At 51.2% G+C, this 16,433-nt stretch overlaps 5 protein-coding genes across 5 annotated transcripts; 2 read left to right on the forward strand and 3 right to left on the reverse strand.

Moving 5' to 3' along the window:
• Positions 1-3,181: 3,181 nt before the first annotated feature.
• Positions 3,182-5,431, reverse strand: GGI43DRAFT_31243 (Zn(II)2Cys6 transcription factor domain-containing protein). Its single transcript, XM_083201716.1, has 2 exons — positions 4,542-5,431; positions 3,182-4,473 (listed from the first exon to the last, which is right to left on the reverse strand). Exons 1-2 carry the CDS (start codon positions 5,274-5,276, stop codon positions 3,328-3,330), a joined length of 1,881 nt encoding a protein of 626 aa, XP_083066548.1. The 5' UTR covers positions 5,277-5,431; the 3' UTR covers positions 3,182-3,327.
• A 252-nt stretch (positions 5,432-5,683) lies between these two features.
• On the reverse strand, positions 5,684-6,286 carry GGI43DRAFT_378904 (uncharacterized protein; the record flags this gene model as incomplete). Its single annotated transcript, XM_083202759.1, has 1 exon — positions 5,684-6,286. One exon carries the CDS (start codon positions 6,284-6,286, stop codon positions 5,684-5,686), a length of 603 nt encoding a protein of 200 aa, XP_083066549.1.
• A 2,732-nt stretch (positions 6,287-9,018) lies between these two features.
• Positions 9,019-9,939, forward strand: GGI43DRAFT_31256 (uncharacterized protein). The gene is made up of 2 exons (XM_083201718.1): positions 9,019-9,081; positions 9,146-9,939. The coding sequence occupies exon 2, from the start codon at positions 9,198-9,200 to the stop codon at positions 9,723-9,725; it is 528 nt and encodes a 175-aa protein (XP_083066550.1). The 5' UTR covers positions 9,019-9,081; positions 9,146-9,197; the 3' UTR covers positions 9,726-9,939.
• A 1,482-nt stretch (positions 9,940-11,421) lies between these two features.
• GGI43DRAFT_31307 (uncharacterized protein) lies at positions 11,422-12,369 on the reverse strand. Its single transcript, XM_083201726.1, has one exon. The coding sequence runs from the start codon at positions 11,975-11,977 to the stop codon at positions 11,486-11,488; it is 492 nt and encodes a 163-aa protein (XP_083066551.1). The 5' UTR covers positions 11,978-12,369; the 3' UTR covers positions 11,422-11,485.
• Positions 12,262-15,268, forward strand: GGI43DRAFT_31415 (cyclin-like protein). The gene is made up of 4 exons (XM_083201744.1): positions 12,262-12,556; positions 12,703-13,893; positions 13,977-14,516; positions 14,587-15,268. Exons 1-4 carry the CDS (start codon positions 12,545-12,547, stop codon positions 14,869-14,871), a joined length of 2,028 nt encoding a protein of 675 aa, XP_083066552.1. The 5' UTR covers positions 12,262-12,544; the 3' UTR covers positions 14,872-15,268.
• Positions 15,269-16,433: the final 1,165 nt, after the last annotated feature.

Below are 16,433 nucleotides of genomic sequence, written 5' to 3' on the forward strand. Positions count from 1 at the left end.
ATCAGTCAACTAATCAAATAAAATATTATATTATATAACTCGTCAATTTAACAAAAGAACAGAGAGATTGCGGAAACCATTGCAGGCCATGATATTACTGAATAAACAGCTCCTACCAAACCAAGCTTAACTTTCCTCACTCCCCAGCACCAACATATTTATACTGCCTTCTGCCAAGTTCTTTATCAAACTGCCGTCAGTAAGCCTCAAGGGCCCCCAGTCATCGTTCCGTAATTCGGCCCCGATATCGCCAGCCCACTAGGATTATCTTGGTACTATCGTATCTTTTTTTCTTCCTAATAAAGTCAGTAGCAAACAAGGTTGAATAGTAGAGGCAAGCCCTTGGGTCTGCCGTAATGATGTGCATTTACGCCCTTGTGTGGAGCCCTTGTTTAGACGGGCAGAAGCCGAATCGGTAATGTGGGAACTGGGGCTAGTAGAATTATAAAAAAAAAACGGAGCATCTTTCACCGAACCCGGATGCACGGGTTGCTCAGCTGGACGCCAAGGGGGCAAAGTTCCGATATGGCAGTGTGATGTTATATGTAAGGGGTTGACAGGAGTGTGCTTTGTAGGATTTGAGCCCAGGTCGATGAGGTTGTTTCATTTAACAGCGTTGCAATGTTGCAATGGGCCTTTGATGGGATTGGTTAATTGTATCGGCTATTGAGATAAGAAGGTTCCGGCAAATGTGGTTGAAAAGCAATCCTTGTCAAAATTGTCAAATTGTTCCGATGTAAGTGTGTACTACATTGTTGCTTCCAGGCTTTATCAAAGTACACGTACCCAACCAATAGAGAAGGGAAAAACTCAGCAACGCCTTACTTTTCTACATAAAACCACCATCTAAAAAATTAAACATCAAGAGCAAAACAAATCAATCAATAAATACCCCGGATTACTCCGCACTAAGCTGCAGTACTCCAGGTCTTCTCATACCGCACATCCTACCGCATACCATATAGGGTAAGTTTTCTTCCTGACTTTGTTATTCTCGCTTCTTATTCCCAGCCCCTCCCCCCCGCTCCGATGTCCGGCCCGGGGCCCCACACCCGACAGGAAAGTCGGCGACTGACCAATTTTTAATTAATTAGTATCCAAGGTATTTTCTCGAATCCTTCCCCCCCTCTTCCAATTAGCTCTTCTCACCGCTTCCGATGGGAAAAAACAAAGTTCCGCATTCGGGCTACACGACTGAACGAAAATGTAATCTGTACGTAACATCGGGGGAGGCAAAACTTCGGGTAAACACTTAGATAAGCCGACAACGGGGCAGGTGCTCCGTAATGCATCGGTTTTAATTTGTGCCGTCAATAAACACGACCGGCAGAGTATTGAGCCTAGGCTAGAAGGAAAAGAAGGAAAAAAAGAAAATTCACTGCAACTTCCATCAGTCACCGCTTTAGTTGCAATAAATAATTTCTTCATAGCATGCATCTATTTTTAGATTTGTGTATACTTTTCTGTTATTGTCTCATTGACTTGTTCTCCCTTTTTCTCATTCCCTCGCCTCTTTTCAACCCCTCCATTCCGCGGGGTAAAGGGAAGAAGAAAATCAATGACGTAAACAAACCCTCAAAATATACTTCCCACGAAAACGTCAGTATTACCAAGAAATAGAAAAAGGGACGGAAAGTAAAAAAAAAAAGCCCCTATTAGTCCTCTTTCTCGTGCAAAGTCACATGATCGCAAAGCTTCGGGACCAATCGGCTGTTGAACCCCTGATCCTAAAATCCTTGCGCGCCCGGCTTGTGCCGGCCCGCTAAGGCGCTAGGTGGTATGGGGATTAGCGTAACGAGTCAAGTTTGACTACATCCGCCACTTTTCGCGGGAAAAGGACTTCTTTTGTGTGCCTGAGAAGGGATATATGCCCTTAGTGAGAGGTAGCAAAGATTGAGGGCCAGAAACTTGGGCTGGGGACGGGCGCTTCCCACCCGCAGGCTGCAGGGCGGGACAGCGCGCCTCGGGAGCGTTCCATCTTTGCGACGCTGCGATGAAACTAACATCGGGCGAACGCTCCTAGCGCTCGGGGATCGCCTCTTTTAGAGCGGAAATGGACAGATAAGCTGTCCTAAGGTGTCGCGCTCCTCTATATATCTTCACTGTCGAGGCGCATACACCATTGCGGGTGAATTTCACTTCATCGCTCTACAATGTTGAATCGCAAACGTATAAAAAACAATATTGACGTATATTTAACGCGCAATGGCGCCTCTTTTCTTTCTCTCTTATGACCACTTTGTCCCTTCCAAAGGTCCACCACCCCTCCTTCCAGAAACAGGAATAACTTGAGCTGTACCAGAATCTCAACGAACGATGAATAAACAGCCAAAGATAGGAAAAAACCGCAAACTACCGACCACGAATCGCTGAAATTCGGCGCAACAAAAATAGGAAAATTTTGCAAACAATGAAAGGGAAAAGAAAAAAGTATGAAAAAAAGAGCAGAGGAAAAACAAAAAAGAGACCACCTCCCCTTCCCTCACCACCCGTCCCTTTGTCAAGAAACTAGACAGTTGTAATAACACCAAAGACGAGCGCTCCAACCGGCAAATGTTTTTTTTGTGCCACCATAAACCCGACCAAGCCTTCTTACTTTAGACATAATATGAGAAAATGAAGAAAATGAGAAACAAGAAAAGGAAAATATTGAGCGCGCTCTTCCCACCGCCTCTCTCAGTTCTAACCTTTTTTGCCGGCGAGACAATTTCCAAAGCTCGCCAGCCACGGCCGCCTTTTTTTGTATAACCCCATCTCATCCATTGTCAACCTTTTGCCTCCATCAGTGATGGTATGAATTATACACACAAGCTGCAGAGTTGGTTGCGGATGTGTGTTGCCCTTCTGTTGTTGATGTCGCTGTCTCCTTGTGCAGCTGACGATGACCAAGATAACAAGAAAAAGCATATGTAATGAAAAAGGAGATAAACGGAATAATGTAAGGAAAAGGAAATAGGAAGAGAGTAGAAAACAAACAAGTGACACCTGATGATACACATCCCAAACGCCATCGAAGGAGTGTAATGGCCCTGCATTGGCCGTCGTAATTACGTCTTCATAATAGCATCAAGAGAAAATGAAGATTGCTCTGGAAAAATCAAAACAAGACTGCATATCCGCCCCTTATCCAGGTATGTGGATGACAGACAAGAGGATGTGGATGCGAGATAAGTCTGTAGGGACTGTTATAACCCCAGCGACAAGAATACACAAACGTTGAAGACCAGAATTGGAAAAAAAGAAAAAAAGAGAGCTCCCCTTCTTTTTGCGTCTAAACTGGTACATCATACAGCATCTGGCGCGCAGGAAAACAAAGCAAATTGTTCTCTACCGCTTGCGCTTCTTAGCTTTGTCAGTGGTCATTGTGTTGGCAGCAATGAGAGCGGCAGGCAAAAGAGCAGGCTGAGATGCAAGAGCAATCTCGTCCTTCTTCAGTGGCACTCCCATGTGGCGCCCATAGCGGCCTTTCCGGCCGTTGCCTTCGTCTTCGCTGATGCACTGGTCTGCTGAGAGACCAGCGTCGCGGCAGCGACCGCAAGGTCGTTGGCGGTCACAGCCCTTCTTGCTTTTCCTGCAGCGCTGGCAGCGCGGCTTGGTGGAGAGGTCGGGCTGGTCATCCTCACCAGCTTGAGCCACATGTCCAATAGACACCACCGACTGCTTCCTGGAATGGGTGCTGGAAGCTGCTGGAGAAATTGGGCCGTTGGGCACAGGGACAATGACTGGCTTCTTGGTCTTGTTGCCATTGGCAACACGAGGTGCCTTGGCTTTTGAAGGCACCGCCTTGGGTGTCGAAGTCGGAGTCGACTTGTTCTTCATCGACTTGTTCTGAGCCGGCTTGGCCCGGACGTCTGGACCATCTTCGTAGTCGGCGTCTTCACCGCTAGCCTCGGCACTATCAATGGGCGGCATGAAGTGCGATTCGGTGGTCTGGTAGATCTGCTTGGATATGCCATTCAGATTCAACTTTTGGCGGCGAGATAGCGGGAGCTCAACATCGCTTTCGCTTTCGCCTTCACTAGTGGCGCCAGTGGAGGATGCGGCGTCGGCTCGACCGCTAAATGTATCGTCTAGAGTTGATGCGGATGTCCGACCGTGAGAAATGTTGGACATCTCGCCAAGTCGCATCAGCTGAATGGCGACATCCTTGTCTTCTTCGGACATGCAGCTTCCGACAGTGGGGTCGGGAGTTGGGAGTATGCCCATGCCATGAGCCATGCTGTGGCTGCTGCTATAGGAGATGCTAGCCCGACCGCGGCGGTCGCTGGCAACAGGGGTAGAATACATGCCAATCTGTCCATGCCCACTACCGTAACTTTGCGGAGAGTGAAGCGGACGTGGGTTTATAAATGGGTTCTGGCCAGTTTGTATATAAGAAATAGAATGTCTGTGATGATCGGCTCGACGGGCGGGCGATACGGATGGATTCGAAGTAGCGGCGGGCATCTGAGGCGGTGCGAATAACGGCAATTCCTGCAAGTAAAAGAGAAAAATTAGCAAAGAGTGAAAAAAACGTCGAAATGATGATGCGCCGCGCTTACAGAGCTCTCAAATTTGGCCCTCTTTCGTCGACCACCCTCGACAATGTTCTCAACGCTAATGTCGGTTGTCCCAAGCTGCTCCTTGGTCCTGGCGGACGTAGTGCTTGGGGCGCCGCCATCACCGCTGCTGTAGCCGTTCATGCTATCAGCGTAAGCATCAGCATGATTGTGAAGAGTCCGGCTCTTGGCAGATCGAGAGCGGCCCTTGGTGCTGGTAGAGTCACTTCTTCGTCCCCGCGACGCATAAGGCGAGGGACTCCGTCTTTGCGGTGACTGGCCCATCTCAGGGCCGAAGCGCTGAGGGAGAGCGTATCCTTCACCCCCATAGTAGGAATCAGCACCCATATGAAGACTGCGGTAGTGATGTGATTCCAGGGCAGCCATGGGCGCTTCCTCAATCACTCGAACATAGACAATCATGTTGTTGCGGAAATTTTCATATCGCGCAATCAGGGTGTTGCCGAGTTCGTCCTCAAAGCTGACGCCTTTTGACCCGGTCGGACCCGAATACAAGCCGTAGAAGTTCTTGACGGTTGTAACAATCGAGTCCGTGGTATCATGAGGATAAATTTGCACTCGCATGGGCAAGCGCGCACGGTATTGAGGCGATTCAAGGAACAGCAGCTCAAATGCGACGTTCTTGGGGGTGGGCGCCTGACGGGGCGAGACACTACCGCCATTTGACGACGCTGCGGACATACCGCCTGAAGTGTTTATAGGGGATAATGAATTCATTTTCTCTGTATGTCTTGATGTTTTATTTGATGTCGGATCGGATGGGAGGAGGATAGCGATCGAACTCGTGAAGAGAGCTTTGGGGGAGAGGGCTTTGAGGGTTGGGGACCTCAGGTGCGGATTTTGCGTGGGTGGACAAAGCCAGCAGCTTCAGACAAAAGTATCGCTTTGCGGGATGCCCGACAATTTCATCACTGGCCGACAGCCAGGTCTCGAAATAAGCTCTTCCGCTACCAGATGACGATGAATGATGAGGCAATCTCAAGAGTTCATCACCATCCAGGCTGTGCGGTAAGCGCCTGCTTCTTGGTTCAGCTCCTGGCTGGCGCGGCGGCGGGTTCGGCGGCGGCGACGAGGTTTGGCAAGGGCCGCGCTTTGTACGTTATCTGAAAGACGATTCAGGGAGATTAGCCGTGAACAGCCTCGATGGGCTTCGAAAAAGGTTGCAAATGGGAGTTGATGAGAGTCGCGAAGCCTCCAGACGGAGCGGGTTGGAAAAAGCTTGTGTGAACAAAGGCGCTGGACAGACGCAGACGAGGGGGCAGGCTGGGCGCGAGTCCAAGGGACGGGGCGGATGGGGAAGCCAAATTCAAGGCAAAAGCTTGATCGCGCTTGATGATAGAGTCGATGGAACTCACCAGAGGGATCAGGAGTGGTCTGCAAAGCTGTTGCTGAAGGCGAAGTTGGTAGAATGTGTGCATGGAGAAAAGAGGAGCTGCTAGGCGAGGTCGAACGATTTTGTCGCTGCCGGCTGGGTTCACTAACACGAATGCTCCCGAACGTCTAACGTCTAGGCGGCTCAGGCTGTCGTCGCTTCCTGGAACTGGCTCTACAGCGCCTGTAGCGTGCCGAGACGAGCGCTGAAGCTGGGCTTGATGGGTCGCGGAAGGGCCTATTACGGTGGCGCTGTACAAGGCTGCGTAGACCTGAGTAGCGCTGTTGGGGCCCTGAATTCCGGCGTCTAGCTGTCGCAGGTGGTAGATTAGACCGGTAGCCGCCTCGAATCGCATCCGTCCAGGCTTCTTATTGTTTCAACCGTTGCGCCTTGGCAGATTTTGGCGCTTCGTTTCTCTTCCTTTCAAGATTTACGATGATCTGACGGCCCATTGCTATTTAATTGCCCATAAATAGCCCCCCAGACGAGAAAGAGGAAAGGATGCAGGCCGTTTGGGCTGCATTCGCCATGCCAGGCCATCCTGCGCCCTTACGGCGCAAACGTTTGAACCTCTAGGGTCAGCGAATGATAGACAGACAGCTGCTTCACTACAGTAAATCAAAGCCCAGAGACGACTCGGCTTGTCCTCCACGTTGCACACTCTACGAGATTACACTACAAAGGTTACATTCTACAGGGACTGTCGGAAACATTACTGACTAGTCGCTCCGGCACTGGATTGATCGTCTTAGAGCTGGATGTCTAGTCGCAATTAACGGCGCCGAGCTTCTCTAGACAGAAATTAGACAGTGTCAATGCCTCCATCTCCTGCGGGCACAAAGTCCAGCCTGTCAATCGACCTATGGTACGACGGTATCTTCAAGCCCTCATCCTGCGTCAGGCACCACAGCAGATAAATAGGGCAGCATACATATCGACGGTCACTTTTTGTTGCTGTCCTTTGCTGCACAGTACGCGCAGATGTGGGCGCAGGCTCGCCATTGCCATTGCCGTTACGAGACAAGCCTACATGTACCCGTACAGCCCAGACGCACATACAGACTGCAGCTGTCCCATGCCGCGAGAGGGTCCCTCAATTCAAGGAGAGAAGACGGCGCTGAGGCGATGGCAAAGAGGGCCAGAACAGGCATAGGTTGCAGAGACCGCTCGTTTGGCCCGTTTGACCCGTCACCAACTCATCAGTCCCTAGTCTGGTGACCCCGTCGGCCATTTTCGCTACGACGACTCCGTAGTAGCATCATCTATAATTATGGAGTTGTTCGTTGTCAAACTCAACCAGAGGGGCCCACCCGGACCGGCCAGTCTGCCAGCGAAGGCGACGCCACCAGCCCCTCCTCGCCTGCGATCCCAAGATGTGGCCGGCAACTGACATGCAGAGGAGAGCCTGGGCTGGCGAGTGAGCGTCGAGCGCGAGGAGCAACGGGTTACGAAGGACTGTGGGCGCTACGGAGTACATGTAGTCTATTGCCTTAGTACACGCAGCTAGCAGCAATCCTACGGCTTCATACGGAGTATCAGTCGTCTGTGTGTCTTGTGTCTGTACGTCGTACTCCGTATATGGGACGTGGATGGCCATGGATGGCATGCGCCATCAAGCTGCAGCCAGCAAGCAGGACGCTCGCTGGGCGTGCGGACGTGCGTCCATGCGGCCTGGCGCTGATTGATTGCGATTGATTGATTGATCCGCCACCCTCTCCGCACCACACGCTGGCAGACAAACAAACATACAGGAAAATGAGCCAGGGGACCCAGGCTCCGCGAAGCACATTCCGACGACCGTGGGCTGCTGCTAGGCGGCACGCCCAGAATCAAAGCTTTTGGTTCGATGCAGCAGTCTCAGGCTGCAAGTCCCCCTTGCTTTGCCGGCCGCTACTCATCATGAGGAGAAAGAAGAAGAAAAACAGAATGAAAAAAGGCGCACGTGCTTGATCTGGTAAAAAGAGGTTAATGAGTGATAGCTAGCTGGATTGTCGAGCTGGCCATGGTTTCCAAGCGTTCTTCTATGGCGGCTTCGGCAGGCGAAAGGGGCACTGAATTTGTCTGCGCTGCTCCCGTACTCCATGCTTTGTGCTTGTTATTAATTCCCGAGGACTGCTGAGAGCCAATGGCGCCGCATCAGAGGGCCGGCGCAGAGGCGCCCGTTTTCCTCCTGCAGGGATCTTGAGCAACAAGAAGAAGCGTAGGTGTGTGGGCTAAGCAGGCAGAGGAGGTGGGGATCGCAACTCTGAGGCGGTAGCGGCAAAGGGCCAGGCAGAGGGTCGCAGGACGAAGCCGTCAACAGCCAGTGAGTGACTGGGCGAGGACCATCAGCAACCCATGGCGGGAAGGCTATCCAGAGGACGAGAACCAAGGCGGAGCTCAGGATGCCCTGGTGGGCGATTCATACCAGCATGACTACCTGCTGCGTGTCCATTGAATCTGGACTAGGGTCGTGGCCTTGATTAGTGCTCTGCCGGGGGCTCGGCACCGCTTCGATCCTGCTAGCAGCAGAAAGATCGAGAACGACGCTCGGTGAGTCAAGGCACCGGGCTTCAAGTCTTTGCAACGCTGAGCATCGAATGCCCTTTGATAGAGCACAGCTATTGCCCCGTGCTGCACCGGGATCGTCAATCCACTCACTGCTTGTGAAAGCTCGTCCGTCAACGCATGTCGTTCATGCTGGAATCCATTCCTAGTATCCCGAGATTCGACACTGAGGGTGTGCCTGACAGCCCCTCTCCCGTTGTTGCAAGATCGGCCCAAACTCTCTCATGTGGGCAGAGGAGGGGAAGTCGAGTAGTAATCCAATGTTTGCTTTATCCTACCGTCATGGGCTGTTAATCGTCAGCCTCTGGTTGGAGCTACGGCTGCTGGGAAAAGCGCAAGCCGCGACGCTGTTTATGCGTGGCTTGGCTACTGCCAGGCCGCCAATTGACTTTATCCCTTTTAATTCAGGTTTTTTAATTCTCTAATTCTTTAATTCTTTCTCCTTCATTTCGCCCCATTTCCCCTCCTCGGCTCTTACTGCTTTGAGACTCTTTTTTGGCTTCTAGTAGAAAAAAGAAACGAAAAGGTTGGACAACGACGTCCAATCCAGCTGTTCCTGTTGCACAAGCTGTGCTTCCCACTAAGTCGCAGACCATGTCCAGTGTATGGGTCCCCCGGTTTCAATGTCCAGTCAGAAGAGGACTCTAATGCTTCACTGGTCTGTGAGGCGTCCGCGTATCCAGAGGCTACTCGTTGGGTAGACATTGAAGTCGGGCAGCATGCGGGTGTCTGCGTTGGTGGCATTCTGCATCCGGCGCATGCTTATCTCACCAAGGTTTACTTGTACTATTTTTGCTTCCACCTTCAGTTTGTCTCTCTTTTTCTTCTTTTACCTTTTCTCACCCATAGGGCTAAAGGGGCAACGTATAACATGCACCGGCAGATATGTTGAGGTGAGCAGGGGTCGAATGCGCTTCCATAGAACTAGCAGCGCCTGGCTTGGTCTAGGGCGAGCGCCGCATAAAACTTGCACGGTATACGACAAGCGAGAATCGCTCTTAAAGCATTTTCTGAGTCGCAGCTCGTCACCGCTTTGTCTCCCCGCGCGAGCTTTGATGCATGTGCTGAGAGGCTTTGTGGATACACCAGTTGGGTGGACAAGATGCGTGCCGAATCAGCGCCAGAACTGTGGCTCCCAAGGATCAACAATGGCCATAGCGATAGGACCACCCAGCCATCGACGGCTCATAGGGCCCCGTTCTCTTCTCCTGTGTGTGTGCCTTGCGGCAAGTGGCCAAAGTTTATGATCGCCTGCATTTGGGCCCCAGACTGGACAGTAGACGCAATCCAGCCTCCCAATGAAATGCCGCCCTGCAAAACAACAAATGCGGTGTGTGGACTCGAGTGTGCGTTGTTATTGTTTTGGCCATGCAAGTGATGATGAGACGAGGGGCTTCTGCTTGGTGCTTTTAGGCCCAACGAATTGCGGATCTTGTCGCTGCCATGCACTCACTCACTTTTCGCAGCCGGCTTTCACGAGGCACCCTTCTTCAATCTCCTGATTCTACTACGTCTATACGGAGCACACATGCGGCGTGGCACCGGCGAGCTTCCTGTGCTGCCGCAATATGCGCCGTCTGGGGCTAGGTGCTGTAGCAGAGTTTGCTGTTTGTCCAATGCACAGTAGAGCCGTTTCGACATCTACACGATCATACCCCAACATGACCTGCCAGAATGCAGAATCGAGAGAACACTGTGTTGCTAGCTGACGCTAGAATCACTTTGAAACGAGTTAAAAGGCCCAGCCATATGCGGCCGGATCGGCACGCACAACGCGCAATTGCGCTCGTCGCCTCAGGGCTGGCTTGCCTGGATTCCGCTGCATGGAAAAATGGCCAAGTGACTCAATCGAAACGCAGAAGATAGGTAATTGATGGTGACATGTGCGCGACGGATATCAAGAGCTGCTGTACGGCCGTAAATTACAAAACGGTCAGTGCTGGTGCCGTTGCGTTTCTCAGAATTGTTGTACAAAGTATGGAGCACGGAACAGGATATTCTTTGCGGTGGCGATGCTGTAGTTAATGAGTAAGATTATGATATCATATTATAAAACCCGCACAAATTCGCTCACTTGAGCGACCACGGGTTTGAAATCTGCGCAGCAAACGGTAGAGGAAGATCTTAGCATAGGCTTCTTGACGTTCCTGTTCCTGATTGCGATGCGACTGGCTGATTCACAATAAGAGACATGGCCTTTGTCCGCATCTGGCCATCAAGTCCAAGTCTGACCGTCTGGAGGGCGTAGCGCTGGGCGCACATCGACATATCAACTCACGCAGCACGATTCAAAGCCGCAACACGCGACTTTCGTAATCGCCAAGAACTCTGAACAAAGAAATCGTGGCTGAGGCGGGATAGCGATGCTCAGCTAGGCTTGCTAGTGCAGTTTTGGAAAGAAGGGGCTTGTGTGAGGGCATCTTGACAATGGCGATTCCATGGCCTTGACGATTTCCTCAAGACAATCGCTTCATCCAAAAACACCGTCGCCTCTCCCTGCTCATCACAATTCACCGCATCTGATGCTGTTTCATCGCTTTCAGGGCAGACTCTGGAGCAGGCCGCTCGCATGGGGTTTGCGACATCCAGACGACAAAGCGGCCTGACCGGAGCGACTATCGCCTATTAGTAGCCAGTAGCTTACACTTTAACTGCCCGAGCTTACTGGGCACTGGTTCGTCGCAATTGACCAAATCGAAAGACCGACCGCATTGCCCCAAGACAGAGTGTCTCAGTCGTTGGGGACAAGTCCCAACGCAGGCGCCCATTCATTTCTTCCTCGCATTCAACTCTTCTCCCTCGCCCTGTGTGCCGGTTTCGATTCGGTTCAGTGTGGGGAAGCAAAGGGCAGCTTTAAGTGGCAGCGCACCGTCACGTGAGGACGTGTCTGTCTGGCGGAGTCTCCCATGAGAGCCCTAACGCGTCGAAGGCGCCAGAATGCGCCCGCTGCAATATCACGCCTGGGCGGTGCATTGGCTGAGAGCAAGTCGAAACCCGTATCGCAACATCATCCCGCAGGTATTAACGTTGTCCAGATGCCACCATCGCCTCGTTGTGCTGCTGTAGATGCGCAAACGTGAAACTCTGCGATTCTTCGCCATCGCAAGTGAGACGCGACGAGAACATCTAGCGCCCGAAAGCGGACTAGCGGGATGGCGGTACGTCTCCCTCTGCTATGGGCAACCCCCGGAATATCGTCATCTCCGGGACGACAGAGTAAATTGCGCGACCTGTTCGCATGATGGTCCGTGCGCACATACCGTGGCCCCAAAACCCGCGGCAGCTCTGCGCAGCTCCCGCTAACGGCTTCCTGCGCTAAAGCGTCTGCGGCGCTTGGGGTATAAACAAATAAACATTGGAAAATACAGCGTCCAGGTCGGCTCATGACAGGCCGCCATCTGGTTAAAGTCAGTCCACCGAAGTGCAAAACCCCAGGCAGCTTCCCAACCTCCACCTCTGCGGTAGCCCGATCGACGACTTCTTGCTGGTGGCGCAACATTTTTTGCAGCTTGACCGGCGCATGTTCCCTGTCCTTGTCACCATCGCCAATTTCAATTTCCACCTTGCGCCTGCTTCCGCAGCTGAGGGGAATTGGAAATCCGCCAGACCGGGGCCAAAGGCGAGAGCAACATCTTTCCGGCTGGGAGGGGCGCTTCTTCTTCGCCAAATCCACATTGTCTTTTTTGTCTCCATTTGTACGAAGTACTCATCAACCCGCCCCCTTTCTCTCATCGTTCGTCCCCCGTCGCTGTACGGTCAAAAATAGCCACGGCTGTGGTCCCAGGGTCTCCGTTAGACGTGATTAGGCGGCGCCACCTAATTTATTTTTTGATAATCTTCGAGACTCCATCGTCCCCGAATAGCGACCCCGGAAATACGGAAAGTGCTCGACGCCGCGCAACGCAGAACTCTATTGTATGATATCTCGACGCGGACTCCTCCGAAATCAGTGGGAGGCTGCACTGCTCGAGGCTTGATTCGCATAAGCTTTATTCGCGCATTTTACCGAAGCAGTGTTTATTATTCTTAAGGATCTGAAGCAAGGCCAAGCCGGAAATCCATCATAATGGACGCACGGGTATGTTGGATGATGAGAAAGCGGCCTTTTCTGCTTGACGTTCCCTTGCTGTTCAAAACATCATCTCCCGCCTTTCTGCTTGGGCTCCATCTTCTTTGTTCTTGGTTTAAATCGTGGTGAAACTAACCTAACAATCTCTTATCTAGCCTTTTCGACCGCGCGGCGGCGAGAATGCCCAACAATTTCTTCACCAGCGTCAGAAATCAATGGGAAATGTCAGCAGCGCCCCGTCTGCCCCCACAGCCGGATTCAAAGGCCCTGCCAAACGTGCTGCCTTTGGCGACGTGACAAATGTGTCCAAGGGTTTTGGAGGTCGTGGCGAGGAGGTCAAAGTCGCAAAGAAGCCTCTTGGGGTGTCATCGAATCAGGTGCCTGCGTCTTTTCTGAATAAGGAAAACGTGGTCAGGCCTAGCAAAGATTCCTTCTCTCGACCTGCACAGCGACCCGCAGCAATGTCAATCAACAAATCCAAGGCCACGACGACCGAATCCCGTGCGGAGACGCTGCAGAGGAAGCCCACAAGCGCAAGCATCACAACCACTCTAGCTGCAGCAGCTACCGCTACTACTACGCAACAATTCGTTCACAAACTCGACGTTGATATTCCGCAGCAACCACACAGCACCAAGAGCAGTGCTGCAATGCACAAAAAGACTCCTTCTCAAGCCCCCTCCGACATGCATGCGCTGCAACCTCGTCACCACAAGAGCCAACCGCAGCTAAAGCAGGAGATACCATCCTTACGAAGAACTCAAACTCAGAGCAAAGTGGACAAGGCCGATCGAGCTTCTAGCAACAGCAACAATAGAGTTAGTCTCGCCGCGATCGATATAGAGCCATTAGTGATGCCGGCGCTGATCGAAGATTTCCTGACCGGTCGCGAATCATCTCTGGACCCGCTCAACTTTTCATTCGAAGAACCTTCACGCGAAGACGTGAATCACGACAAAGATTATGTTGATGCGTTATCCAAACTTCCAAACATATCTGAGGAGCCCGCTATCGGGGTCGTTCAAACCTATAAAGAAGGTCTCACTCTTGCATTCTCCGAAGCCGACGAGTACTGGGACGAAGACGAAGACGAAGACGATGAATATGACGACCATGATCAGGGATATACGACGGCTCACTCGACTCGATCTCGCGATATGACATTAGCAAACGCCACAACCATGCTCGCGCCGCGAGTATCTAGCCGTGTGCAGCGGGAGCTGGAAGAGGCTAGGATTGAAGTTGAGCAGACTATCACCCCAGAAGAGGTTGACGAAGAGTTGTGGGACGTCAGCATGGTTGCCGAGTATGGCGAAGAGATTTTTGAGTATTTGAGAGAATTGGAGGTGAGGAATCTGAACGAAGCACCATCTATACTTTTTATGTGCCATTGGCCTATGCTAATATGAAAATCTTAACCCCTTTGCAGATTAAGATGCTCCCTAATCCTCATTATATGGAGATGCAAACCGAAATTCACTGGTCAATGCGGACTGTCCTCATGGACTGGCTGGTACAGGTGCATCACCGATTCAACCTCCTACCGGAGACACTCTTCCTTACCGTCAACTATATCGACCGTTTCCTATCTAGCAAGATTGTGTCTATTGGAAAGCTTCAGTTAGTAGGAGCTACGGCGATCTTGGTCGCATCCAAATATGAAGAGATCAACAGCCCCTCACTAGAGGAGATTGTCTACATGGTAGACGGTGGTTACACGGGAGATGACATCTTAAAGGCGGAGCGTTTTATGCTCAGCATGCTTGGGTTTGAATTGGGATGGCCGGGCCCGATGAGCTTCTTGCGGCGCGTTAGCAAGGCTGATGACTACGACATCGATACCCGAACTTTGGCTAAATACTTTTTGGAGCTTACTATTATGGATGAGCGCTTTGTAGCCTCACCTCCGAGCTTTCTAGCTGCCGGTGCGCATTGCTTATCTAGGCTTATTCTGGACAAGGGCGAATGGGTAAGATTCTCTCACTTGTATCAGTTTTATACAAATCACGAGCGATGAATCACTAACTGAAATTGAATAGACTAAGCGCCACGTTCACTATTCAGGCTACACATGGAGTCAGCTCAAACCACTGGTGACCATGATGATTGAGTGCTGTGAAAACCCTCTCAAGCATCACGGAGCTGTATATGAAAAATATCGAGAGAAGAGATTCAAGGAGGCGTCTCTTCAGGTTCAGCATGCCCTTGACGCTGGATTCACGCTTCCGCACCACTCCACCCCTGTTCGTCGATTACGACCAGCTCGAATTCCGAGTGTCTCTGAGCTGCAGTACGGCAGCCTTCTCATCCCCATAGAAGGATGAGAGCCGACCTTTGATCTACTGTGATACTTGTTTTGATGCTGCCTCTCATAACTTCCCATTTGGAAGTCTATGAGATCAATTGTTTGATACCACTATCGCATTCTAAGATGCGTTTCTTTAATACTCTGAACCCGCCACCTCAACGCTGCTTAATGCGATTCTCTTTTTTCCCCCGGGAATTGCAGGCGATCTTACGACGACGATGACCAACTACACACTTGCAACGACGCCTTTTTTCTTTTATTTTTCTTCTTCTACTTTTTTTTTATCTTCTTTTCTTTAGCTCTGTTATTGTACTGTCTGGCGTTGGTGGCTTGCTCCGGAACTGGCGGTAATGAAATGGATTTATATATACCACGCAGGCGCTGGAGGGGGGGAAGGGAAGGCGGGACGAGGGAAAACAAAAGGCTGTGTGAAATTAGGCGAAAGGAAGCTTCGGCATGGCACGCGCTGCGCCAAAGCAGGGGAAAGGGATTGGCTCTGACTTTGATAATACCACTTTGAAGAAAGCTGTATGGATTAATACCGCCCTGTTATTTATTTTGGGCATTACATTACGGATTCTGTGTTACAGCCTGAATAATACAAGAAGAAACGAACAAGACTCGCAAGTGAGATGGTCTCTTGAATTTCTATTGGAAGCTGGTAGAGTAGCGCAGCTATGTGCCCCATATTCGCAAAAAGCTGTCTATCGTTGCTGACCGCCGGATTGACTGACTGGTTTATGCATGCAGGGCCTCTCCGGGATTCCGGGATAGCCCCGGCCCTACGGAACTGCAAAGGTGGTCTGGTTAATGCAAGATACGTACCTGTATATAATGACGCAGCTGGTATTTTGTTGGGGGCAATTGGTTTGTAATGGTAAGGATTAATCGCCTCAGACATATTACGTTAGGTGTAGAATGGGTCTCTATCTAATGTCTACAGGTCTCTGGAATGAAATTGGCGAGTACGAAGATAAAAAAAAAAAGTACGTACTTGCTGGACCCAGGCTCAGACTCAGACTCAGGTTCCGGACCGGCTCCGGGTGGCGCCGAGTTGGCAGCTGGTTTTCTAGAACAGCACTTTTTGGGGCTGGCTTTTTTCTCTTCTTGTTCTGCGGAGTAACCTGTATACGCTCCCGTGCTTCCACACAGTATCTGACTAAATTGGAGGGAGATTTCGTGTTCTGCTGGTATGGAATTCACATTTACTGTCCGGACTGGCCGGTCTTGTCCGACTGACCCCGACCCCGGATTTGGCGGCCAGCTATTACGTCTATTTTAGTATGGAGCACCCTTAGGGCAGCAGACGGCGATTGTTAGCTCAGGGAGATCCTGTGCTGCCATCTTTCCACCGCCGTATGCGCCGTGTTTAGTGTCTATCTCTTTGATATTACTATCTTGCATAGTAGATCCAGGTGATCACATCGGCTTTTGCAGTACCCACTCGTAACGAACGGCCATAACCACTATAACCACGATTGAGTGAGTACGGGGGTGACTGAGCGGATTCCTCGGTGTCTGGATGAAAGGAGAAACGCACGTCGACCCTGGCTGCTCTCGGGTTCCGAAGTTTTGGGC

This window comes from Trichoderma evansii (assembly GCF_050947405.1).
Source record: "Trichoderma evansii strain SZMC 28006 chromosome Unknown GGI43scaffold_1, whole genome shotgun sequence".
NCBI classification, from domain to species: Eukaryota; Fungi; Ascomycota; class Sordariomycetes; order Hypocreales; family Hypocreaceae; genus Trichoderma; species Trichoderma evansii.

Excerpts from the sequence above, each read along its gene's own strand:
- GGI43DRAFT_31243 (XM_083201716.1), bottom strand. The coding sequence starts at position 5,276 with ATGAATTCATTATCCCCTATAAACACTTCAGGCGGTATGTCCGCAGCG. Across the intron at positions 4,474-4,541 it reads GGGCCAAATTTGAGAGCTCT|GAATTGCCGTTATTCGCACC; the intron begins GTAAGCGCGGCG and ends TTTTACTTGCAG.
- GGI43DRAFT_31256 (XM_083201718.1), top strand. The coding sequence starts at position 9,198 with ATGCGGGTGTCTGCGTTGGTGGCATTCTGCATCCGGCGCATGCTTATC.
- GGI43DRAFT_31307 (XM_083201726.1), bottom strand. The coding sequence starts at position 11,977 with ATGTTGCGCCACCAGCAAGAAGTCGTCGATCGGGCTACCGCAGAGGTG.
- GGI43DRAFT_31415 (XM_083201744.1), top strand. Across the intron at positions 13,894-13,976 it reads AGTATTTGAGAGAATTGGAG|ATTAAGATGCTCCCTAATCC; the intron begins GTGAGGAATCTG and ends ACCCCTTTGCAG. Across the intron at positions 14,517-14,586 it reads TTCTGGACAAGGGCGAATGG|ACTAAGCGCCACGTTCACTA; the intron begins GTAAGATTCTCT and ends GAAATTGAATAG.